The 27,744-nt window shown below is 43.5% G+C and overlaps 1 protein-coding gene across 1 annotated transcript in view; it reads right to left on the bottom strand.

The window, feature by feature from the left end:
- cdh12a (cadherin 12, type 2a (N-cadherin 2)) overlaps positions 1–26,794 on the bottom strand; it is a 38,223-nt gene extending 11,429 nt beyond the window's left edge. Inside the window, exons 1-7 of the mRNA XM_041842117.2 lie at positions 26,618–26,794; positions 15,536–15,959; positions 12,080–12,374; positions 5,071–5,190; positions 4,332–4,499; positions 3,772–3,959; positions 839–1,092 (exon numbers count right to left, since the gene is read on the bottom strand). Of these exons, the coding sequence (XP_041698051.2) occupies positions 839–1,092; positions 3,772–3,959; positions 4,332–4,499; positions 5,071–5,190; positions 12,080–12,374; positions 15,536–15,778 (1,268 nt within the window). The 5' untranslated portion in view covers positions 15,779–15,959; positions 26,618–26,794. The remainder of the gene's footprint in view (positions 1–838; positions 1,093–3,771; positions 3,960–4,331; positions 4,500–5,070; positions 5,191–12,079; positions 12,375–15,535; positions 15,960–26,617) is intronic.
- Between the last annotated feature and the right edge of the window lie 950 nt (positions 26,795–27,744).

Here is a 27,744-nt window from a genome sequence, read left to right as displayed (position 1 = left end):
AGATAGGCTTAAATATTTTATTGGTCCCGAAGGAGAAATGTCATAACGATTAATCAAAGAAAGACCAAGGTAATGACGGCAAACATTACACAGAAGAATAATCATTCTCTTTTCATGTAGAAACTAGGGATGCGTACCAAATAGTACCTTATTCCCTATATAGTGCACTTCTTATGACCAGACCCTGATAGGGAATAGAATGCCATGTGATTGTGTTCTGATCAGCGTTCTAGTATGTTTAAGTGTTTCATGTCCCATAAGAACAATGACAAATGTAATGCTTTTAAATATTAAGCAGACATAACAAGGACGGCCTTTTAAGCAAGGTGAATTACTGCATCCTCCATTTCTAGAAAGACATAAAATATTCATCGATAACAAAAAACACACTGCTGGGCCACAACGTATTTTTATGTTCTTGTGCAGATGTCCTGTGTCTCACGCTCTGTCTCTCAACACCAACAGGAAGTCAACTGTACTTTGAAAACATTTGGAAGAACAGAAAAACAACAAGCCAAATGGATATTAGTTGTCAGTGTTCATAACTCTGAGGAGGAAAGTGTGTCTCTGTTGGTTAAATCAAACATCCAACACTCCAGTCACCATACCAAAATACTCCCATCTCGCTAAATAGATACTGTACAGTTGATCTATGTTGACAGCTGAGTTTTGTTGCCATTTAAGGTGTCGGATACAGGTGCCCAAATGGAAAATACCTCAATCCATCATGGTCCCATTTCTCAACACCAGCCTTGATGAATCTCATTTTGAATAACCATACAGTAGGTACATATGACTTACTATACATGTATGTATAAATGTATTCAAGAGTCCTTACCTAACTGCACTGGTACCTGCATCTAGGTCCTGCGCTGTAACAGATCCAATGATGGTGCTCACAGGAGTGTCCTCATACACATCTATAGTGTAAGAGGTCTTAGTGAACACAGGGGGTTCATCCACATCCAGCACGTTGACCTTGACGGTGGCAGTGTCTTTGAAGGGGCCCCGGAGGAGGAACCGGGGATCCAGGTGAGCATTGGATGCCTCCACTTTAAAGGTGTATGACCTTTTGGTTTCATAGTCGAGATGCTGAAAGATAATGAGTGAAAGGTGAAATGCATTTATTCAGTTTGTTAACATCTCTGTTTGGTTTAGTATGCTCAACAGACACGGAAGTCAAGCACTTTGATATGGAAACATGCCTGTTAATTGCACCAACCAAGATTGATTTATGTTAAATGAACCAAAAGGGTTAGTTTCAATATTCCTTTTCCAATACAGAATCATGTTCTTCAGTGTCTCAGTTTTTAAGCAATTTGAGACTTGAACAGCCAATGTTTGGGGTTTTAACACATTTTCAGGAAGACACTTTGAGAACAGCTTTCTAACCCTATATTACAGTCTCACATTAACTCAGCTGGGTCCCTAGTTAGCATTGACAGCAGAGCAGTTTTCACTGTCAACACACACACAGCAGTCCCTGTCTGAGACACACACATGCAAAAGTCTGGTTGTCTGTGGAATGGGCAGCCACCCTGCTGACTGCATAACAACCAGACAGACAACAGGACTGGGCAGGAGATGCAGGAGGACAGACACCACAGCATGTGTGCCATCCCATCCAAAAAGCACCGCTCAGCGTTACCTGCAGGGAACACAATTCTTGCAACACTGCATACATGCAAATTAGCAGGGAAAATATTGTTATCTGGAAATTGAACCCATCCTTTGTTGGTTTGGGCCTATATCCTCCAACTCTACCTCCCACCACACACCCACAACCTAGTGACAATTCCTTCTTATTAACGGCACAGAGGTGTCAATCACAGTATTTGTACCAGGAAGCTCCTGCTGTTTTCACTGTGCCCTCCTAAGTGCCTGACTCACCTGCCATGTCTCATCATAAAGGAGATCCATGGGATAGCATAGCGCCTCAACCTCCCACTTCATGTGTGAGGGCACACTTTTTTTAAATTCACTGATAACCCACATGGTAATAACTATTTTCGGCATGGAAAGAGATCATATTATCTCAAATAAATAAAATAGATTACTGTGGTTGATGTTCTAACGTATAAAGGATTGACATTTCCATATCAAAATGCTTGACTTCCTGCATACTACAGTTTTTTATAATCGCTTTGGTGTTATTTTGGTTGGAACCTTACAGATAATAACTACTGGAGTCTTGAACCATATCTTAAATTGGGAGGGCTTTTAAGCCTAAACTATATCCAGCACTGTCCAACATAGAAACAAAGTATAGACCCGATATCTTGGCACATAAATATATGTAGAGGGCATTTGAATCCCACAGATGGTTTACCTATAAGTTTCACTATAATATTTTATTTTGACGGAGGTGATTATCACTTGAACCTGTTACTCTTCCAAATCCTCTTATCACACACTGTGACAGACCTTGGCTGAGCCCTCCCCAAGCCATTTTCCATCCTTTCCTCCAACACATGGGCTTTCACAGTTTTACAGGTGCTGTTTTAGCAGAGGAACAAACAGCTACAAATAGACCTATAGCCCTACAATCATTTCAATTTCAGAAGGCAAAAGTGCCTTTGTTTATCCCCACTATGTATTTGCAAGAAAGTGCCTAATGTGTTGAATGTTCATTATCAACATCTAGACAAGTACAAGTAGCACTTTGATATACTTCTATCAAGGTAACTCACATAGCTGCAAGATACACACCCCATCTGTGAATAATAATATCATCCAAACCCAGACGAGACATGCACTCAAACCCAGTTCAAAAGCTTTGGTGCAACTACCCACTTATGTGAAGATAGGATACTGTCACGGTTTCGGCCGAGGCTGCTCCTCCTCCTTGTTCGGGCAGGCTTCGGCGGTCGTCGTCCCCGGAGTACTAGCTGCCACCGTTCGATGTTTCATGTTTGTTTGGTTTTGTCTGTTTGTAACACCTGTCCCTTGTTAGTGTTTGATTGTGTTCCCTATTTAAGTTTCGTAATTGGGTCAGGTGTTATGTGTGATTGTTTGTGTCAGCTGTTCATGTTGATGGTGTTTTTGCTCTCATTCTGTTGATTTTGAGAGTCCGCACTGCGTGCGCCTTTTCTTGTTTTTACGCACTGTGTTGTGTGCGTTTTGTCGCTCTTGCCTCCCGGTTGGGTTGGCTATTTCTCCTGTTTGGAGTTGTTTTTTCATCACTAAAGACTGTTGACGAACACTTTTGTGCCTGCGCTTGATTCCCTGCACCACATCCACACTCAGCGTTCTGACAGATACCAGTGTTTGGGAGTCTGTGGGCCACAGAGAGAGAATAAGCTGTTGTAAAGGGGATGTCTAAAGGGATTCCTGCTTGTCACATCCAATCAGGAGGTGTGTTGTCTGATCATAGCCTCAAAAGTATTAATTTATTCATGTAGGCTATATCCAAACACATCCAAGCATTTTCCTGAAAAAATATCAAAATTCATTTTTGGACTGCTAGAAAATAGGGATAATCAATTTCTCCATACTTCCTCATGGTTAGGTTCTGAGGATGGTTTGTAGTTGTGATAAAAGGATGTATGCAGCAATTTTCTATTAATATTCCAAGGCCTATGTAGTACATCAGTTTAATGATCTAAATGAGCACAGCTTTGCTCATGATCTATCATAACAGATCTGCAATTCTTACTTGAGAAACTGGCCCAAAACAGAGTGCGATGGAGATCATGTGTGGACCTTTCCTCATCACAGAGCAAAATGGTTCAAGTAAAATGAAGTGACTGGTGAAGGGTTGTTAATTCCCACCTCACTAAGGACTATGATTCCCTCTTGACTGTCCCCGTTGGAGGTGATGTTAAACATGTTTCCTTCATCTCCAGGAACAATAGAATATTCCACCTCTGCATTCTTCTCAGAGTCCAGGTCATGAGCTCTGATCTTCCCCACTGCTGAGCCCACTGATGAAGACTCTGGGACCCTGAGATGGAATATACCTGCCATACAATAAAAATAGATTAACATGTAGAAGTACAAAAGATGTCATTGGCTGCTTCTTGAATGAGTCAAGTCTCAGTTGTAGTTTTATGTAAGGACCAGAGACTCACATTACCCTCTTTTAATAATGTGAAGCCTATTTATACAAGCATCACTTCGCTGGTGTTGTTAAACCATTGATTATATATAAACAGCTCATACAAATATATATGACTATTATTAAAGTAACATCTAATTGCCTAGAGATATGATGAGATCCCTTATGTGCAGAAAGATTCACTTTCAGTGCCCACAATATTCATACAGTACTTTTTAGATTCATTGGGTAATAGCAAACAAAGCCATTGTCATTAAAATGCAATTTGGCACACTTTTTGAAAACCTGGGTGGGTTGTCGTTGACGTCGCTGAGGGTGATGTTAATGGTGGTGGTTCCGGCTAGTCCTCCCAGCTGACCGCCCATATCTTTTGCCTGAATAAGGACCTGGTACAGCTCCTTCACTTCACGGTCCATGTTAGGCAACGCAGTCCTGATAACCCCTGTTCAAGGTCACAAAAAGCAACGGAGAAGATGTGAGTGTGTGTGTGTGTGTGTGTGAGAGAGAGAGAGAGGGAGAGGCAAGCAAGAGCAAAGAGTAGTGAGGGGAAGAAAGAGAGATGAGTTGTGATTATAAGAGATCGTATCCTCTTTGATGTTAGTCGAGGGAATAGAGAAGAGGTGGATTTTGACTCGTGCATTCATTAAGGAGAATGTTACACATCTGTGTAAGATGTCAGAAAAAGGAGACCTTTGACACCCTGCAAAATACTAATCTGCCCTAATAGTGCCTCTCCCTGTGTGAATAGCGTTTGATCAGGAGTGAGTCTCATGGTACGGGTACTACAGGGTCACAAGTTGCCACCGATTCAGAGTGTTCCCCTATACTCTCAGTCCAACTTCAGCTGCAATATAATCTCAAAGTATTTACAATAATCACATATTGCAGTGGTACAGCTTTACATTTTGCCATTGTAAAGGACGTTAACACATTTAACTCTTTGGTTTTCAAATCTCTCCATTTGATATTGTGGATGTGGATGTGCCTTGATTCCAACTATGTTGTGATCTCACCAGTTTTGGAGTCGACTGAAAAGTAAGGCTGTCCATGTAGGATACTGTACACGATCCGTGCACTATTCCCATAGGTGGGGTCGTCAGCATCTGTGGCAGTCACCTGCATAACAAAAGTACCTGTGCATCATACAGAGACAAAGGGAAGGAAATTGTTAATAAATACTGTTATTTTCATCACTTTGAGCATTATGTCTTAAGAATAGTACAATATTCTTTTGAATTCATAATGAAACATTTAATGACATAATTTGACAAATTCTGGCATGCAATGTAACCTACATAAGCTATTTTGTATTTTTTGTTGTCGGGCTTCGACCCCTGGTATCATATAAACACACATAATACATGTAAGAATGCATAGAATTTCAGGAAATTTGCTTTAAAACAGCTTTAAAAAATCAGCAGGCATAACTAATATAAAGACTAGGCAGCATGAGGTAGAGGTTTTCTTTATTTAATATAATCTTATTACATTTACATTTTTTTTTACATTTTAGCCATTTAGCAGACGCTCTTATCCAGAGCAACTTACAGTTAGTGAGTGCATACATTATTTTCATTTATTTTTCAAACTGGCCCCCCGTGGGAATCGAACCCACAACCCTGGCGTTGCAAACGCTATGCTCTACCAACTGAGCTACATCCCTGCCGGACATTCCCTCCCCTACCCTGGGCCAATTGTGCGCCGCCCTATGGGTCTCCCGGTCACGGCCAGCTACAACAGAGCCTGGATTTGAACCAGGATCTCTAGTGGCACAGCTAGCACTGCGATGCAGTTCCTTAGACCACTGCGCCACTCGGGAGATTTTCATATCCTTGTTTCTTATGTTTGTGTTTCTGCGCTTTCACCACAGGAGGTTGGTGGCACCTTAATTGGGGAGAACAGGCTCCTGTTAATGACTGGAGCGGAATTAGTGGAATGGTATCAAAAACATCAAACACATGGTTTCCATGAACAGGTATAAAGCCAAGGTTTGCGATTTACTGCCACCTGCAGTTATGGAATGTTTGCTCAAGGGTATAATTCTTGGCTGATCCCTCCCGATGACCCGGATGGAATCATGTGATCCTTCCTTAACCCATAGGAAGTCCCACCAAGTTGATTATTTAAAAATAGTGAAAGTCCTTAATGGCGCTGCCAATGCTAAATAAAGCCTCCATTGTTTTTTGACAGCAGGGCCTCGTTCGGTAGCCAAACATTGTTGAACATTGTAGATAGATACGCCACGAGTAGAGACTAAGTGATTCCTTATTCTACATGTCAGAGAGGGGTGTTTGTTCTACATAGCATATTTCTATCTGAACATTCCAAAACGTTGCATCCTACTGAATGCACCCCTGGTCTGTTTGTCAGGCGGGCAGTCACGTGTGTTTGCAATCAGAGGACCACTGGTTTGAGCCCAATAAGGGGACAGGGACAGTGGAGGAAGAGAAGCTGGTAGCAGCACGGTGACACAAGTTACATTTACGTACATTTCTTTAGAACATAAGGAGAGTAAAAAATATATGATGATTATGCTACCACCTTTCGGTGACAGCTGTGGTTACTGATAATGTGTCAGTATGACACCATTGGTTGTCACTAAAACTGGCCTGTCACAAAATAACTGGCCTCTCATTAAAGCCAATACTATTGACATCTACTGGCGGCTTGTGAATCTTTACCACATACATTTGCACTCTCTTTGCATAATCCTATCTACCTTTCCTCCTATTCTTTACAAACAAAATGTCCTTTCCTCCTATCCTAGCTTCCTTTCTGCCTTTCCTATCTTTCTTTCCTAATTTCCTAGCTTAATTTCCTTGAACCCTTGCCTTCCTTTCCTCTCCTCCTTTGGATTCCTAGCTCCCCTTCCTCTTATACTTTCCTAGCTTCCTTTCTTCCTCTACTAGCTCCTTTATCTAGGAAAGGAGGAAATAGAGCTAGGAAAGGAAAATAGGAAAGGAAGATAGGAAAGGAAATTAGGAAATAGCGCTAGGAAATGAAATAAGGATAGGGGCTAGGAAAGGAGGCTAGGAAAGGAATTAAGGAAATATATGTAGGAAATAATGCTAGGAATGGATGATTGGAAAGGAAGCTTAGAACCAATAGGAGGAAAGTAGTTAGGGAACGAAAATAGGTAAGGAAGTTAGGAAAGGGGGAAATACAGCTAAGAAAGGAAAGGAGAAAAGAGAGCTAGGAAATTAAAGAATGAAAGGGGTCTAGGAAAGGAGGAAAGGAAGCTAGGAAAGGAACGAAGGAAAGGGATTTAGGAAAGGAAGATAGAAAAAGAGGAAAGACTCAACTCTTACTGAGACTGACTCAACTTCTGCTGACTCAACTCCTACTGAGAATGACTCAACTCTTACTGAGACTGACTCAATTCTTACTGAGATGGATTCAACTTCTACTGAGACTGAGGTCTAAGGCAATGCATCTCAGTGTCACTACAGACCCCCTGGTTCGATTCCAGGCTGTATCACAACCGGCCGTGATTGGGAGTCCCATAGTGCGGCGCACAATTGACCCAGCATCGTCTGGGTTTGGCCGGTGTAGGTGTTGTGGAAAATAACCACTATACTTTATTACAAATAAGGTCTTACAGAGTTTTTGTTGCATCAAGAAATGACTTTATTAAAATTTCAACAAAGCCGATACCAGTCTACAGAATGGCACCCCGTTCTCCTTCCTCACGTCACATTATATACCATCATCCCCAACTCTTCTAGCTCTAAATCCCTCCCTCTTCAGTTTCCCGCTCTTTATCACTCCACACCCACTTCCTTTGTCCCTGAGGACGACTGAACTATTACTCCAACCAATCACTCGCTCCCCTGTCTTGCACACACACTTATGTTTAGTTTAAACATGACAAGGCCCTAAATTCTTGAATCATCCACAAACCTCACCCCCTCATGCTGTAATCAATCAAGAAGATACCAAGGAGACAAAGGTCTAGCCCAAACTCTATTCAACCCTGGTGCCGCTCCCTTCACTGTGTTTGAAGAGAGAGACAAAAGGCCACAAGCTAGTTTCAGTCTCTCATCAGATAAGACAGCCATGGATTTAAGTAAGAGCAAGCAATCTGACCCTAGGGCAGATTCCTTCTCTACTCGCCCACACAGTGAAATTAAATGACCCAATACAATTCCTGGCCCAGTAACAAAGAATTCTAACTTTATGCTCTTCATTAACCCAGTTCTACCTCATAGTCCATTAAACTCTACAGTTCATTCATAATAATTCACCATCATTGTAAATAAGAATTTGTTCTTAACTGTCTTGCCTAGTTAAATAAATAATAATAATAATTCAACTTCTACTGAGACCAACTCCACTTCTACTGAGACCAACTCTTACTGAAACTGAGAGTGTCCTAATATGGATACTGTATCCATGGTATCCAACCTGTGCTCAAAATAGGTAGGAGAACTAACCGCTATTACTTTGATTTAATATCAATTCAGTGTTTTGTACCACTTAATCCTTTTGTACCACTTAAACACGGACGTAGCCTGTATCATATAAAGACTAAAAATGTTTGGCTTTAGGCCAAATTGTTAGCATTCTTTGGGTCCCTACCACTGCTCATGGTGATCAGTGTGCGGGACAAACGTTTAGAAAAATGGCACGGTTTGTTCGAGACTAGCAACATTTGTTGAGTCCACCACAATTTACTGTGAATGAGTGTCAAAATAGTGGACTTTATTCCTTTTTACTGCAAAAACATCACAACACAAAAACACCAATGCCACCTGCGTGCCATGACTTGAAATGAAACCAAGCAACAGCAACCTTTGCCTATCATTCCAATTGGAGTCAGATCTCAATCATATGATTTTATGATGATGAAATTCATAGACAGTAGAACTAGGCCTGTATACCTACAGGATTCCCTTCAAATACCCTAGTGTAGCTTAATGTCCAATTGTCATAGTAACTTTACCCCATATGGATTTGTATAAGCCAAAAAGTACAGTATACTGTGCCTTGCAAAAGTATTCATCCCCATTGGCGTTTTTCCTATTTTGTTCCATTACAACCTGTAATTTAAATGAATTTTTATTTGGATTTCATGTAATGGACAGACACAAACTAGTCCAAATTGGTGAAATTAAATAAATAAAAAACTTGTTTCAAAGAATTCTAAAAAATAAATAACGGAAAAGTGGTACGTGCATATGTATTCACCCCCTTTGCTATGAAGCCCCTAAATAAGATCTGGTGCAACCAATTACCTTCAGAAGTCACATAATTAGTTAAATAAAGTCCACCTGTGTGCAATCTAAGTGTCACATGATCTGTCACATGATCTCAGTATATATACACCTGTTTTGAAAGGCCCCAGAGTCTGCAACACCACTAAACAAGGGGCACCACCAAACAAGCGGCACCATGAAGACCAAGGAGCTCTCGAAACAGGTCAGGGACAAAGTTGTGGAGAAGTACAGATCAGTGTTGGGTTATAAAAAAATATCAGAAACTTTGAACATGCCACGGAGCACCATTAAATGCATTACTAAAAAATTGAAAGAATATGGCATCACAGGAGGGCCGCCCCCCAAACCTCAGTGACCAGGCAAGGGGGGCATTAATCAGAGAGGCAACAAAGAGACCAAAGATAACCCTGAAGGAGCTGCAAAACTTCACAGCAGAGATTGGAGTATCTGTCCATAGGACCACTTTAAGCCGTATACTCCACAGAACTGGGCTTTAAGGAAAGAGTGGCCAGAAAAAAGCCATTGCTTAAAAAAAAAATAAGCAAACACGTTTGGTGTTCTCTAAAAGGCATGTGGGAGACTCCCCAAACATATGGAAGAAGGTACTCTGGTCAGATGAGACTAAAATTGAGCTTTTTGGCCATCAAGGAAAATGCTATGTCTGGCACAAACCCAACACCTCTCATCACCCCGAGAACATCATCCCCACAGTGAAGCATGGTGGTGGCAGCATCATGCTGTGGGGATGTTTTTCATCGGGAGGGACTAGGAAACTGGTCAGAATTTAAGGAATGATGGATGGCGCTAAATATAGGGAAATTCATGAGGGAAACCTGTTTCAGTCTTCCAGAGATTTGAGACTAGGACGGAGGTTCACCTTCCAGCAGGACAATGACCCTAGGCATACTGCTAAAGCAACACTCGAGTGGTTTAAGGGGAAACATTTAAATGTCTTGGAATGGCCTAGTCAAAGCCTAGGTACACCAGTGCAATCCATCCAACTTGAAGGAGCTGGAGCAGTTTTGCCTTGAGGAATGGGCAAAAATCCCAGTGGCTAGATGTGCCAAGTTTATAGAGACATACCCCAAGAGACTTGCAGCTGGATTTGCTGCAAAAGGTGGCTCTACAAAGGATTGACTTTGGGGGGGTGAATAGCTATGCACGCTCAAGTGTTCAGTTTTTTTGTCTTATTTCTTGTTTGTTTCACCCCAAAAAATATTTTGCATCTCCAAAGTGGTAGGCATGTTGTGTAAATCAAATGATACAACTATTGAGCGTGCCGTCTCTAGCCAACTCTCCTGCTATCTCTCTCAGAATGACCTTCTTGATCCAAACCAGTCAGATTTCAAGACTGGTCATTCAACTGAGACTGCTCTTCTCTATGTCATGGAGGCTCTTCGCACTGCTAAAGCTTAACTCTCTCTGCTCTTATCCTTCTAGACCTATCCGCTGCCTTTAATGCTGTGAACCATCAGATCCTCCTCTCCACCCTCTCCGAGTTTAGCATCTCCGGCGCTGCTCACTCTTGGATTGTGTCCTACCTGACAGGTCGCTCGTACCAGGTGGCGTGGCGAGAATCTGTCTCCGCACCACGTGCTCGCACCACTGGTGTCCCCCAGGGCTCAGTTCTAGGCCCTCTCCTATTCTCTCTATACACCAAGTCATTTGGCTCTGTCATATCCTCACATGGTTTCTCCTATCATTGCTACGCAGACGACACACAATTAATTTTCTCCTTTCCCCCTTCTGATAACCAGGTGGCGAATCGCATCTCTGCATGTCTGGCAGACATATCAGTGTGGATGTCGGATCACCACCTCAAGCTGAACCTCGGCAAGACGGAGCTGCTCTTCCTCCCGGGGAAGGACTGCCCGCTCCATGATCTCGCCATCATGGTTGACAACTCCATTGTGTCCTCCTCCCAGAGTGCAAAGAACCTTGGCGTGACCCTGGACAACACCCTGTCATTCTCCACTAACATCAAAGCGGTGACCCGATCCTGCAGGTTCATGCTCTACAACATTCCCAGAGTACGACCCTACCTTACACAGAAAGCGGCACAGGTCCTAATCCAGGCACTTGTCATCTCCCGTCTGGATTACTGCAACTCGCTGTTGGCTGGGCTCCCTGCCTGTGCCATTAAACCCCTACAACTTATCCAGAACGCTGCAGCCCGTCTGGTGTTCAACCTTCCCAAGTTCTCTCATGTCACCCCACTACTCCGCACACTCCACTGGCTTCCAGTTGAGGCTCGCATCTACTACAAGCCCATGGTGCTTGCCTACGGAGCTGTGAGGGGAACGGCACCTCCTTACCTTCAGGCTCTGATCGGACCCTACACCCAAACGAGGGCACTATGTTCATCCACCTCTGGCCTGCTAGCTCCCCTACCTCTATGGAAGCACAGTTCCCGCTCAGCCCAGTCAAAGCTATTCGCTGCTCTGGCACCCCAATGGTGGAACAAGCTCCCCCACGACGCCAGGACAGCGGAGTCACTGACCACCTTCCGGAGACACTTGAAACCCTACCTCTTTAAGGAATACATGGAATAGTATAAAGTAATCCTTCTTCCCCCACCCCACATAAAAATAAAATAAAATAAAGTGGTTGTCCCACTTGCTATCATAAGTTGAATGCACCAATTTGTAAGTCGCTCTGGATAAGAGCGTCTGGTAAATGATGTAAATGTAAATGTAATACAAACCCCCCAAAAATCCATTTTAATTCCAGGTTGTAATTTAACAAAATAGGAAAAATGCCAAGGGGGGTGAATATTTTCCCAAGCCACTGTAGGTGCCTTTCTTACCCCCTGGTGACATCTCTGGGACACTGGCAGTATATGGGCCATCCAAGAACTTTGGTTCATTGTCGTTGATGTCTTGAACTTTGATTATGAATTCAGACTCAGGCTCCAGAGGCCTGCCTGTGTACATGTCCACAGCCTGGGCTCGTAACGTGTAGTAAGACTTCTCCTCTCTGTCCAGACCCATCAAGGCATGGATGTCACCCGTCGTCTGGTCTATGGTGAAGATGGTTCCGGCTCCTTCTCCTGAGAGAGTGTACTTCACGTTGCTGTCGCCCCTGTCCAGGTCAGTGTGAAGCTGCATAGAGAATCAGAGTAGGAATACACATATACTTATGAGACTTGAGCATAAGTGCATACAGTGTCTTGTTTGATGGATGACAAGATGCATAGGGGACAGAGTTTTGTTGCTGAGCTGTGTCTATTTCCTCCTCATTCCTTCCAACCATCACCGACCATATGGAAATGCTGAGGACATGTTGTGCCATTGATAAATACATATACTGTAGTGGCAGAGCACAGACCCCCGAGTTAATGAAGAAATCCTTTAGTTGACCTGTGGCTCGGTTATCCCATAAAGGGATTCATTACTTAGGCTGGATGGCAAGGGTTAGGATTTACATAGCAGATAATCCATGAGCCACAACAACAACGATAAAATGGGATGAGTCCCGTCCTATTCCCTATGTCAGGGGATGGCAACTAAATTCAACTGCGGGCCGATTTTTGGTCATGGGGCCAGACCATAATTATAATAAATTGACCACAACTAAGCCCATTAAGAGATTTTATTTGAAAATAACAATAATTTCATACCTTGATTACATTGAGACACGATCACATACAGTATGTCACTTTCTTTATTTGTGGGAATACTTGGGAACAGATTTCCTAAATATATATATCTTTTTAGCTGAATTCCTGGTGATTTTCTTACTAAAAACTTTGGGGGGCCACACCTGTTTCTGACCCCTGCCCTTATGTAGTGCACTGCTTTTGACCAGGGCCCATAGGGATCTGGTCAAAAGTAGTGCACTATATAGGGAATAGGATGCCATTTGGTACATAGCCTGTGATTCAGTTTCAGTATGCAGGGGACAATAAAACCCTTTCCATCCATGAGATTAATGGTTTATTTAGAAAGGCAGTGAATTAAATGTAATTAAATCAGAGGGCTGAATCTCAAGACACAGTCACTCATTACATTGTTTTATGTCCATTCACTCACTGTCTGATGTACCGCATTCAGCAGGCAGAACACGATTTTACTCTTGACAGTGGGTTCGGATATAATGATTTTTAAAGTGAATCAGATATTAATGCCATTTGTGGTATAAAAAAACCCCAAATGAAACCTCCACAGGAACAATGTCTGGATTAAAATAAATCGGGAGGAAATAAATATTTGAATGGAATATTTAACAGCATCCATCCAGTGCTTTAATGCCAATGAATCGCTTGTGTCCTGAGTACAAAGTAGTGTTGGGATGGGGTAACTGTCGGCATCAGGCAGTTATAGAATAGAATGATATTTAGCTGAATCCATATACTATGATACATCATGTGGTCATTTGGGTGTCTGATAGTCACATACAGGGGCAACAGTAAGATAAATGAACGTGTCATTGTAAAAGGTTATTCAGCAATAAGGAATAGGAGGCAAGGGGTTGATATATCCTTGCTCAAAAGGGTGTGAGAGGTGTGCTCTTTTCATGATTGAAGCAAATGATGAGCAGTTTATCATCTGATGCAGCATTTCTCTGCAATGAATAGTCATGGGGGCTATTGGCTCTGCATATACCGGTTTTCTAGTTGTAGCTGCAAACATGCAATGCAAAATGATATGATAGCCAAAGTGACATGTTGTAGTTTCAACTGAGAAGTGGCTATCCTTGAGAGACCCAACCAGAATGCTTAAATGATCATCAGCACCACAAACAATTTAACCCAGTGATTTAGACTAGAGAGAAGCTTAGTGTGTTTTAGTTTAGACCAGACAAGCCCACTAGCTCAGTCTTCCTTGCAGATGGCATTTGCTTAGTATGGGGCCCAGTAGCAGACTGTTTAGTTGTACAGAGTACAGCAGCATATAACTGTTTTCCCCATAAGGCTTGCTGAATGTCAGATCCAGGGGCACAAGGCAAACTGGTGTTTAAATGTGGATCTTTCACTCTTAGTTGGTCAGCTTTGTCTGTGTCTGCCTCTACAGTTGCATAATACATGGGAACAAACACAGCAGAGGAGCTTTGGGCAACGTGGATCAGTGGTGCAGTCATTTTCTGTCTTCAAAATGCTCACACAAAGGTGTGCGACTAATGGAAGAAAATGCTTTTTCTCCTGTTTTTGCCAGGAAGGCTGTGGCCATTACCTGTTGTTAAATTAAAAGTTGTCATTTTGTATCTGTTTATAAATCATAGTGTTGTCTTAATAAATGTCAGTACAAAGGCGATATGGAAACAATAACCAAAGTAATGGCTGAGGAAAGTCTTCAGGTGAAAATTATCTTTATATACTGTAATATGCCTCTGTAGGTTTTCTAAATAGAGTAACAGAAACCATTAGACAGCTCTCTCTAGCTGGAGGGGGATTCATGAACTGGCAGTCACATGGTTTTCAAGCCAGATTTAGTTTATGTTCCCTTTTCCAAAAATGCAGCTCACAGTGATAATCAAGGTCCTGATCCTTCACACTGTCCCCTATTAACCAGCAACAGATTAATCAGTGGTCTCAGGGCTGGCCGGGTACGACTTCTGCCATCCTCATTCTCAACACAGACACTGGTTACATTCCAAATGGTAGTAGTGCACTACAGTGTATAGGGAATAGGGTGCCATTTGGGGACGCACCCACTGTGAGGAGTGAATCACTCAGTAATTGTAGCATCTCTTTGACAATGTGTGGATGTGACTATCCCATCCCTCCTTTCTCAGCCAACAGAAACACATCCAGCGGGATCGTGCGTGCTGAGAAAGGCTGTGGTAGATTGCCTTGGCATCAGCAGTTGACAAGTCAATCTAAACCATTATTCCATTTGAGCTGGAAGTGCCAGATTCCAGAATGGTTCTTAATGCCTCTTAAAATTTGATTTGGAACTGCCCAAAAATCCCTTTCACCTCCTCTGTGTGTGGATAATTAGAGCCGATGCTGAGAAAATTGCAATATCGCAGTCAGAAGCGATCAAGCAGCTCAAGCAATTAGATGTGATTCGTGTCGTGCTGCTTGTATTCTTATATTCTTAAAGTCTTAACAAACAGAGGCCCAAGCCTTTGAACTCCTTTTCAGTTTGATTTCTGACCTCAAACTGTCATCAGTAGAATAAAGACAGAAGTTAAGAGGTTTATATTGATTAGTCTTAGAGAACCATAACCTTGAAATTATGTTGTCTTACTTTTCCAACCTATTGTGGGAAAGTTGATATAGATGAGTCTTAAAGAAAGCGTTAAAATGATGGTGGCTTACCTTCCCAACATATTGTGGTTCCGATCCCATATATTGCTCCAGTACAAAGAACTGGTTCCACACCCATCCTCTCTTCACCCTCTGAACCCCTGATGCCCCATGTCTCCTCTGTCCCAGTCCTGCCACACCCCTCAGGTGTTGCTCTCTTCCCATCCTGCTTTGGGGCGGAGAGTGGAGGGGAGCCAGGAAGCCTTTGTCCAAGAGAAACCAAAAGACCAACAGCAGACCGTTCCTTGTAATCATTGGCAATCTGGGCAGTGGAATATCTCTGTTGAATTCCAGTGAGAGACTGTCAGTGAGACAATAGCAGCTGGGTTGTAGATCCAATGAAGAAAGGGACGGGATGATGTTGTGGTGACATTGGTAGATTGGTCTCCAGGATGTTTGGCTTGTCACTCAACTAGTCCTCATTGACTTTGGTCTCCTGGTGGAAAGAGGGAAGACATGGGCTTATTTTACAATGCAGTTAAAGAAGTTACATCCACTAGCCAATTGAACCTGTCTCTCTTTCTATATGCGGTAGCAATATAGCCTGGGGACGAGGTTACATACAAAGTACTACATTGAAATAAACAGCAGTACTTCATACAGTCCCAATCTTAGAACTGGCCCATCAGTAACTCATCGTTATTAACGAACTCTGCTCAGACTATATCTACTCAGATTTCCTTTCTAATTGAGGTCATAATGCACTTTCTATGTACGTCTAGTCAACCTTGACAGTATCTTACCAGAGGGATTTTACGGATCATGATTCAGGGAAAATGGAACATGAGCAAATTGGGTCTCTGGCGTGCATTTCATTCTGCGAGTCAGGCTATGTGAAGTTAGTGGAGCAGGAGAAGACATCAAAAAAAGTCACACACACAGAGGAAAGGGAGATTAGATCAAATTAAGAGACTCCAGGTCCGGAAAAATCACTGTAAGGGAGCATGAAAGATGCAATACATTGTGCCAGTGTCCAGGATATTGGTCCAAACATTGATTTACTTGAAGTGACTGGAGGAAACAGTACTAGAGCTAGATGTCAAGGATCCAGGTTCTCTGTCAGTGTTTTGACTTTCTAATTTACTTTGCATAAAGTATGTGAAATTCCTGCATTTCTAACAACAACTGCATTCTAGAGATTAGAGAATACTTTACATGTTGCATAATCAACTAGAACTGTCACCTTTTGACTTGAAGGGGATACTTTGTAGTCCCCTTCAAAGACATTACACACTAGCTGTTGTGAAGACTTATGTCCTCACCCTTAACCTCTGGCCATGCCCCTCCCTTGCCACTCACCTCCCTCCTCTACACTCTACTCATTAGCACCCTCCAGTCTTCTTTATTCCTGTTGGTGAATGCATGGGGCGGCCAACTTATGTTTTTTCTTTCCATGTTGTGCGTGACTGACAAGTGAGTACCTTTCATTATTGAATAATATGTATAAATGTTCATATTAAGATCCTTTTCAGTTGATGTTTAAGTTTATATTCTGCTTCCAAATTAGTACAATTTCCTGTCAGTCCAGCATGTGAGATTCATTTCAGTTATCCCTTTTGCACTTGTCAGTCATGCTTGTATGTTAACATGTGTTTTTATCTACCTCTTGTATTTCCCTAGTAAACCTCAACATTCTCCTGCAACTTTTCCCCAAGTGCTTCTGTGTCTGTGTGTACAATAAACCCCACTATTTGGATTCTTGCTTCATCTCCTCGTTTCATCTGCCTTATCGATTCACAATAGTGGCATTCTGAACCAGTCAAAACTTCCTTAAACAGTCCACCTCTTCTATACTAGTGTTAGTGCTGTGTCTGTATGCATAGTACTGAATGACAGCTGTAGGCCCACTTCCACTGATCCCACCCCTCATCCTTCTTTACTTCTATCCCTCCCCCTCCAAATCTGCTTCAACAGACCCGTTTATTTCTAGCTTTGGGTTTAAACAAATGTACAGTAGTTTCTCTCCTTCATTGTGCTCCCAGACTGAAATCAGGTGAAAGGCGATGGTAGGCTATATTCCTTGGTTAATAGGCTATTGTGCATCCATGGCTGTATTCTCTGAAGGCTGAACACCTGCTGTTCTTATCTGTCTGGAAGGCAAGTCCCAAGATTGAACGAAATGTCCTTGTATCATGCCACACTCGGCTATTCCATATCCCAGTTTCTGAGATTGAGTGGTCACCGAATGATGACAACATCTGACTGATGACATGTGTTGGATGACCTTGTTGATTATAGTACCTGCATCCATATGACTTTTTCCCACAAATGATATTGTTCTGTCCTATAAAGTACTGTTTGACATAACGAGTAGGCCATCATAAGTCATCACTATTATTTCACAGTTAATGTGAGCTGTCTTCTGTAGTTTCTGCCTCCAGAGCAGAAGGCCAAATGAGAACAGACGTGTGTGTGTGTGTGTGTGTGTGTAGTGGGAGCCTGCATGGCACTAATACTGGCCAAGGAGGGCTCAACCAACACCTTTGCTGCACAAACATGTGACTTAACAGACAGCCACCCCTAATCTGATAGTGGGGTGGTGGATGCCCACTATTCTCCCTTAGCTCAGCTCAGGTAACTACATACACCATAGACATGAGTCACACACACATTTAGCTCAGGCCGATCCAGCTCATAGGCCCAGCTCATGAGTTCCATCAGCAGCAAGATTTAAATTTAGAACGGAAAATAAATCTTTATGCAACAAATGTTATTGAATCACATCGATTAGTTCCTCTAATCAAACCGAACAGCACCGAGTCATTTCAAACTAAAACTTATCGTTCCTGTATCGTATTGTTCCTGTATGTACATTGCATTCGGAAAGTATTCAGACCCCTTCACTTTTTCCACATTTTGATACGTTACAGCCTTATTCTAAAATTGATTAAATTGTTTGTTCCACTCATCAATCTACACACAATACCCCATAATGACAAAGCAAAAACTGTTCTTTATACATTTTTGCAAATGTACAAAAAAATTACAACTGAAATATAACATTTACATAAGTATTCAGACCTTTTACTCAGTACTTTGTTGAAGCACCTTAGGCAGCAATTACGGCCTTGAGTCTTCTTGGGTATGACGCTACAAGCTTGGCACACCTGTATTTGGGGAGTTTCTCCCATTCTTCTCTGCAGATCCTCTCAAACTCTGTCAGGTTGGATGGGGAGTGTCGTTGCACAGCTATTTTCAGGTCTCTCCAGAGATGTTCGATCGGGTTCAAGTCCGGGCTCTGGCTGGGCGACTCAAGGACATTCAGAGACCTGTCCCGAAACCACTCCTGCGTTGTCTTGGCTGTGTACTCAAGGTCGTTGTCCTGTTGGAAGGTGAACCTTCACCCCAGTCTGAGGTCCTGAGTGCTCTGAAGCAGGTTTTCATCAAGGATCTCTCTGTACTTTGCTCCGTTCATCTTTCCCTCGATCCTGACTAGTCTCCCAGTCCCTGCCGCTGAAAAACATCCCCACAGCATGATGCTGCCACCACCATGCTTCACCATAGGGATGATGCCAGGTTTCCTGCAGACGTGAAGCTCGGCATTCAGGCCAAAGAGTTCAATCTTGGTTTCATCAGACCAGAGAATCTTGTTTCTCATGGTCTGAGAGTCCTTTGTGCCTTTTGGCAAACTCCAAACGGGCTGTCATGTGCCTTTGTCACGATCGTTCATGAACGAGAAGGACCAAGGCGCAGCGTGATATGCTTTCATATTTATTTCACAAATAAACGCACAACCAAAACAACAAACGAAACGTGACGTCCAAGGTAGACAAATAACATACCTCACACGGAACAAGATCCCACAACTGACTGGTGCCAAAAGGCTGCCTAAGTATGGGCCCCAATCAGAGACAACGAGCTACAGCTGCCTCTGATTGGGAACCACCCTGGCCAACATAGATCTAAACGATCTAGAAACTAACATAGACAAACACAACATCGAAACTACACACCCTGGCTCAACATTTAAGAGTCCCCAGAGCCAGGGCGTGACAGTACCCCCCCCCAAAGGTGCGGACTCCGACCGCGCAACCTAAACATAACAGGGTAGGGGCCGGGTGGGCATTCCACCTCGGAGGCGGATCCGGCTCCGGGCGTGACCACCACCTATTATCTGCCTCCCTGTTGCGCCCCTGGTCTGGTCTGGAACCGCTGACTGGAGCTGGACCCGACGACGGTGGATCGAACTGCTCTGGCTCCGGAGTGGAGCAGCTGACCGGTGCCGGACCAGGCACCGGTGGAACAGGCACGGGCCGTGCCGGACTGGACACACGCACCACTGGCTTGGTGCGGGGAGTAGGAACGGGCCGGACCTGGCTGATGACGCGCACCCCTGGCTTGGTGCGGGGAGCAGGAACAGGCCGGGCCGGGCTGGCGACGCGCACCACTGGCCTGGTGCGGGGAGCAGGAACAGGCCGGACCTGGCTGATGACGCGCACCCCTGGCTTGGTGCGGGGAGCAGGAACAGGCCGGACCTGGCTGATGACGCGCACCCCTGGCTTGGTGCGGGGAGTAGGAACGGGCCGGACCTGGCTGACGACACGCACCACTGGCTTGGTGCGGGGAGCAGGAACGGGCCGTACCAGACTGGCGACGTGCACCACTGGCCTGGTGCGGGGAGCAGGAATAGGCCGGATCTGGCTGATGACGCGCACCCCTGGCTTGGTGCGGGGAGCAGGAACAGGCCGGGCCGGGCTGGCGACGCGCACCACTGGCTTGGTGCGAGGGACAGGCACAGGTTGGACCGGGCTGTCAACGCTCACCACTGGCTTGGTGCGAGGGGCAGGAACAGGCCGGGCCGGGCTGGCGACGCACACCACTGACTTGGTGCGAGGGACAGGAACAGGTCGGACCGGGCTGGCGACGCGCATCACTGGCTTGGTGCGAGGGGCAGGAACAGGCCGGGCCGGGCTGGCGACGCGCACCACTGACTTGGTGCAAGGGACAGGAACAGGCCGGACCGGGCTGGCGACACGCACCACTGGCTTGATGCGAGGAGCCGGAATGGGCTGCACCGTACTGGGAACACACACCACTGGCTTAGTGCGGGAAGCAGGAACGGGCCGGACCGGACTGGTGACACGCACCACTTGATTGGTGCGAGGAGCGGGACTGGGTTCCTTCATTAACCCCCGCTCCTTCTGCTGCCTAACCAGCTCCTCTCGCCGTGCCTCTACACTTTCCTTCTGCTCCCTCTGAACCAATGACCCCCTTAATTTGGCGGCCTCCTCTGCTAAACAGCTAAACCGCTCTATCGCGGCCTCCTGCTGCCTCGTCGTCCACGGTGTGAGCCCCCCCCTAAAAAATGTTTGGGCTTGTCTTTCCCCCGTGATCATGGCCTCCATCCCTCTTGCCAGACTCTCGCTCATCTCCTCCCAAGTCCATCCTCTCTCCTCGTCACGCTGCTTGATCTAGGATTGGTGGGATCTTCTGTCACGATCGTTCATGAACGAGAAGGACCAAGGCGCAGTGTGATATGCATTCATATTTATTTCACGAATAAACGCACAACCAAAACAACAAACGAAACGTGACGTCCAAGGTAGACAAATAACATACCTCACACGGAACAAGATCCCACAACTGACTGGTGCCAAAAGGCTGCCTAAGTATGGACCCCAATCAGAGACAACGAGCTACAGCTGCCTCTGATTGGGAACAACCCTGGCCAACATAGATCTAAACGATCTAGAAACTAACATAGACAAACACAACATCGAAACTACACACCCTGGCTCAACATTTAAGAGTCCCCAGAGCCAGGGCGTGACAGCCTTATACTGAGGAGTGGCTTTCGTCTGGCCACTCTACCATACAGGCCTGATTGGTGGAGTGCTGCAGAGATGGTTGTCCTTCTGGAAGATTCTCCCATCTCCACAGAGGAACTCTGGAGCTCTGTCAGAGTGACCATCTGATTCTTGGTCACCTCCCTGACCAAGGCCCTTTTCCCCCGATTGCTCAGTTTGGCCGGGTGGCCAGCTCTAGGAAGAGTCTTGGTGGTTCCAAACTGTGTTCTTGTGGACCTTCAATGCTGCATAAATGTTTTGGTACCCTTCACCAGATCTGTGCCTCGACACAATCCTGTCTCGGAGCTCTACAGACAATTCCTTTGAACTCATGGCTCGGTTTTTGCTCTGCATGCACTGTCAACTGTGGGACCTTATATAGACTGGTGTGTGCCTTTCCAAATCATGTCCAATCAATTGAACATACCACAAGTGGACTCCAATCAAGTTGTAGATGGTCAATGGGAACAGGATGGACCTGAGCTCAATTTCGAATCTCATAGCAAAGGAGCTGAATTCTTGTGTAAATAAGGTATTTCTGTATTTCTACAAACCTGTTTTTGCTTTGTCATTATGGGGTATTGTGTGTAGATTGATGAGAAGAAAAATAAAATACAATCCATTTTAGAATAATGCTGTAACATAACAAAATCTGGAAAAGGGGAAGGGATCTGAATACCTTCCGAATGGACTGTATCTATACTGAATAAAAATATAAATGCAACATGTAAAGTGTTGGTCTCATGAGCTGAAATAAAATATCCCAGAAATGTTCCATACACCCAAATTTGTGCACAAACGTGTTTACATCCCTGTTAGTGAGCATTTATCTTTTGCCAAGATAACCTGACTGGAGTGGATCAAGAAGCTGATTAAACAACATGATCATTACACAGGTGAACCTTGTACTGGGGACAATAAAAGGACACTTTAAAATGTGCAGTTTTGTCACACAACTCAATGACACAGATGTTGAGGGAATGTGCAATTGGCATACTGACTGCAGGAATGTCCACCAGAGCTGTTGCCAGATAATTGAATGTTCATTTCTCTACCATAAGCCGCTTCCAACATCATTTTAGAGAATTTGGCAGTACGTCCAACCGGCCTCACAGCTGCAGACCACGTGCAACCACTCCAGCCCAGGACCTCCAAATCCGGCTTCTTCACCTGCGGGATCGTCTGAGACCAGCCACCCGGACAGTTGATTAAATTGTGGTTTGCACAACCGAAGAATTTCTGCACAAACTGTCAGAAACCATCTCAGAGAAGCTCATCTGCGTGCTCGTCGTCCTCACCAGGGTGACCTGACTGCAGTTCAGCGTCATAACCGATGTGGGCAAATGCTCTTCATGGATGAATCCCCGTTTCAACTATACCGGACAGATGACAGACGTCAAAGTTGTGAACAGAGTGGCCCATACTGCATGAGGAAAATGGTGGTTACACCAGATACTGACTGGTTTTCTGATCCACACCCCTACCTTTTTTTTTAAAGGTATCTGTGACCAACAGATGCATATATGTATTCCCAGTCATGTGAAATCCATAAATTTGGGCCTAATTAATTTATTTCATTTGACTTATTTCCTTATATAAACTGTAACTCAGTAAAATCTTTGACATTTTAGCATGTTGTGTTAATATTTTTTTTCAGTGTAGATAAGTATTGAATCGTCTTCAAAGGGAAAGATGCACATCCCTAAAAGACAACCACCCCTAATCCACCAGCATTATCCTGTGGGTTGAGAGATGTGTTGTGAGATGTCCAACAGCATCCCTTGAGAAAGGCAGTAGCAGAAACTTCTGTGATGGCTGAACTATATTGAATTCAAATGTAAAATACTACAGTAAGCAAGAACAAACTTGTATGTTTTGCATGGGCACCCCATCTCTATATTGAGATATGTGTCACAACTTTTAGATAGAAACGAAGAACAAGTTTGCGAAGACAGGCATACAAGAACACAGACCATTGCAAAGCATAAAACTCACTCACAATGGCATTTTTCAAGGAGACCTCTTTGTGCTGTATAATGCAATTTCGTGTAGTATTGTTGCTGCATCAATTTTCCGAGACAAAGGAAATGTTATTGTGTTTGACTGCAATTGTGTTACGTAAGAGACAGTTTGTCATTTAAAGTAGAACCCAATATGAACCAGCATAGCCTAGAGGAACAGTGTTGGCATTAATGCATCAACACACACATATGACCCTCTGGCCTGTATATTGTACAGTACAGTAATGATTTATCCTTAGCGAATTATCATATCTTTAAAGTCATGGCCAAAGGCACAAACATCACCAGAGGCTTGAAAGGATGATCTGAGATGCCCTTATGGACCATTAAACAATCTGTACTGTATGTTACTACATAATTATCACTCTCTCGCACACACACACACCATACACTGTCCCTGAAACATGTGCAAATCCTCCCAAACACAAAAGTAATCAATCATCCTATGACGTCAAACCAGCTCTGCTGCCCCAGTTGTAGAAGAATTTAGGAATTCTGGTTTGGAACATATCAACACAATGTATCACTGGATTCTCCACTGTCAACAGTTTTAACGCTAAGTCACAGTTTATAAAAGGGGCAGAGGGATGACAAGCATTTTGAATATGGCCAATTATCTTTATGGGTAGCCCAATTTATTTAATGTTGTGTTAGTCAACTTACTCCATTACATAATGTATGCAGGGCCGGCCCTGCCAATAAGCGAAATAAGTGGCCGCTAAGGGGCCCCCCATCAAAATAAAAGGGAAGTCAGTCGGGGTATCAACTTACTGTTGAGAGTTATTATATTACAATACACAAGGTGCAATTTGGAAATTTGGTAATGCATCAACAGTTTTCTTCTTGCTATGTCAGTCACTGATAGTCACTCAGCCATTTTATTTTTATTGCTAGGTAAATTAGTCTAGCCAGCTATCTAAACCTTGCAGTAATCCTGGCCGATTTACCAACCAGGCACGCAGGGCACGTGCACAGGGGCCCTGACCTCCAGGGGGCCCCCATTGATTTTATTAGTCACTCTCAACCAGATATCGTATGAACATGGCAAAATGTGTAGAATTGCAGGAAACTAGCTTTAATACTGCAACAACAACAAAATCTCCAACCCATGGCAAAATGTTTAGAATTGCAAGAAATGTGCTTTTAAACCGCAAAAATGTATCTCTGCCCCATGGCAAAATGAGTATAATTGCGTGAAATTAGTTTTAAAACTGCTAAGAAAAATCTGCCCCATGTCAAAATGTGACTTGTTTCAGGAAACTGGAAGTATGTCGTGTGTCACTACTTCACAGGACAGGCATTTTAACGTATTATTTATATTTTTTATCAAAATGCTTTTTTGGGGGCAGAAATGCCTTCTGGAACATGTGAACTTTCATGTGCCTTAAAAACAAACTTGTATGCCATCTGTAAATGCGAATAAAATTGTTAAATTATGAGCCTAGCTGGTTTAGCCACGGAAAAAGACAGGAACTTTCCTGCTAGCCATGATTGGTCTGCCATGTAGCATGCTTCTATCGATAACATGAGCTGCTTAGTATGTGTAGGTAATCCTTTTTAAAGCGGCTTTAAAAAAAAAATATCACGATGAACTGCACGTGTTGCTCTCCACTTTCTGGAGGACCGAGTTTTGAAATCAGTGGAATGCCCGGTGGGAGCAGAGTATGATAGCTAAGGAGATGGAGAAAATGCAGGCGTTTGATTGCAAATGCGGAGGGAGTCGAAAAGAGAACACAGAAGGCTGTTGTAAAAAAACACCTGTCTGGATTACATCTTCAAACTAAGGGCAACCATGGCATCCGTGACAGAGAGGGTTAAGAGTTCATCCATGTATACGGGTAAGAGAGTCTAGCTAGCAACATTTTCATATAGTATACGTTTCTAATTTTGTCAAAGTCGTTTTCATTGCAAGTTAAAGCTTACTGTTAGCAAGCTAGCTAACGTTAGCTGACTGGCTGGCTCTTTAGCTAACATTACGTGTATGATCTTTGTAGTAATATTATTCGTATCTCAGATCCATTTGAATTGCTAGTTATAGCCTAATGTTAGCTAGCCATGCAGGATAGTAATGTTATGAGTTGGGATTATGATCCATTGTTTAGCTAGCTAGCAAGCTAGTACATGTCTAAACAAAACACTCCACTATGCAAGTAACCATTTCACTGTTCCGTTTACATCTTCTATCAAGCTAGAAACGAACCAAAAACATTGTTTCGAAAGTTGTTCCTCAACTTCAGTGTATGATATACCATTTTCTAGCTCAAATTTGTATTACATAAGACCGAATCGAGGCGTTAGGTCACAAATGTGTAGAATTGCAGAAAACCTGCTTTAAAACTACATTTTCTGTATCACCATGGCATAATGTGTACAATCGCAGAAAATTAACTTTAAAACAGCAAAAAAATATTATACTGCAAAGATGGGGGCCACTGAAATGTTTTGCCTGAGAGATGGGGGGAACCCCCAGCCAAATCCGCTTAGTGCACCCCAAAAAGCTAGGGCTGGCCCTGACTGTATGTATTGAGCTGAGGCAAGTAAAAAGAAATGCACACACCATGAGTCAGCCATATCTGTGCTAAAACCCAACCTTTGCAATAAAATCATGTTTTGTTTTTAAGTGATTTTAAAGAAAAGTGGAGAGTCACACATTCTATTGTAGCCTACTCTCATCTTTTATTAATGCACTGAAGGCAAAAACCAACGCTTGGGCACACAGTGCCTTCATCAGAATTTAGAAAGGAAAGATAAAAACAGCAAGAGAAAGGAAAGAGAATTGAAGCAGTTGTCTTCCTTGCATGTATTTGTGTTTAACTAGACACGGAGACAATACCATGGAGCTTTATATGGAATTCAGTGCAATTCTTTATATGGAATTTGAATGCCTGCACCATTTGCATCAATTTCATCCAGTGCAGATCACTGACCTCAAGACGACTAACTGGGCTGCTGCATGTTATCACTTCAGATGCAATAAAAACGATGTTTTAAACCATGTAGGCATACTCCATGGGGGCTTAATCGAGTTTGGAGTCATGTTAGTAGTAGGATGTATTTCGAGTGGTGATATAGACATAATTGGTTTGCTACTGTACCAGTAATTTCTTATTTCATTACTTTCACACTTTATCTTTGTAAAGATAAAATATTCAGTTCAATTATTATTTTAATGAATCAGTGAAATTAACCCAGTGGGTTAAACTACTCCACTTCTCTGTTACCTAATTGTAGCATTTCATCCTCACAAAACAAACAAAACAACCAAGGACCGTAACAGTGACACATACCTTGACAGTCTCTCCTCCCAGGCTGGTGGGGTTAGACCAGATTAATCCAAACGTCTGATGGTAAAAGCGATGAAACTCCCTTGCGAGCAAAGAACACACTCAGACTTACAGCCCCTCAAACACATTATCTCTCTGTCTCTATCTCTCCCGCTTTCTCTGTCCCTCTCTCTCTCTCTTTCTCTCAACCGCTCTTTTCAATCTCTCTATTTTTCACTCTCTCTCTCTTTCACTCTCTCCCTCTTTCTCTCTCTCTCTCTCTCTCTCTCTCTCTCTCTTTCTTTCTCCCTCTCTTTCCAAGGTTTTCCAATACACTTGTTCTCACTCTTCTCACAGCAGACGAGTGTGGAGGAGAGATGAAAAAGGAGCGATAGAGTATAAACTGTATGTAGTAGTATTATATTCAGGAGTGCTCAGCAGTGCACAGAGCGTAAAGCCAAGCTGCAAGCCCAGCACCCTGATGGGCTCCTGTTCCGTGTTGTGAATATAGTTCCCTTAAGGTCCCCATGCTGGTCTGGAATCCTCCTCCCACCTCTATATTCCTGGATGAGTAGAGGGGAGGAACCACCCCCTGCTGAAACCAGCCTGTGATGTGCTCTGTTGTGGTCATCATCTGAGGAGTTTACTTGAGCCCTGAGACTTTGATGGTAAAGAGCCTCAGCACGATTTATTGCTAATGCAATTACTGATACAATTGTTAATGAGGTGCTGTCATGCAGTGTGTGTGTGTGTGTGTGTGTGTGTGTGTGTGTGTATGTGTGTAGTGTGTGTGTGTGTGTGTGTGTGTGTGTGTGTGTGTGTGTGTGTGTGTGTGTGTGTGCATGCGAGAAAGAGAGCTTGGCTACAGGAAATTTAGCATATTCCAGTCTACAGAAATGGATAGATTAGAGCAGTGGTATTCAAAGTCGGGGTCGTGACCCCTAGTGGAATAATAGTGTTTAACATGATTTTTGAATGACTACCTCATCTCTGTACCCCACACATACAATTATCTGCAAGGTCCCTCAGTCGAGTAGTGAATTTCAAAAACAGATTCAACCACAAAGACCATGGAGGTTTTCCAATGCCTCGCAAAGAAGGGCACCTATTGGTAGATGGGTAAAAATAAAATAAGCAAACATTGGATATCC

The sequence above is a fragment of the Coregonus clupeaformis genome, chromosome 21 (assembly GCF_020615455.1).
Source record: "Coregonus clupeaformis isolate EN_2021a chromosome 21, ASM2061545v1, whole genome shotgun sequence".
NCBI lineage: Eukaryota > Metazoa > Chordata > Actinopteri > Salmoniformes > Salmonidae > Coregonus > Coregonus clupeaformis.
Note: the sequence above shows the minus strand (reverse complement) of the source record. Positions and strands in the feature narration are given on the sequence as shown.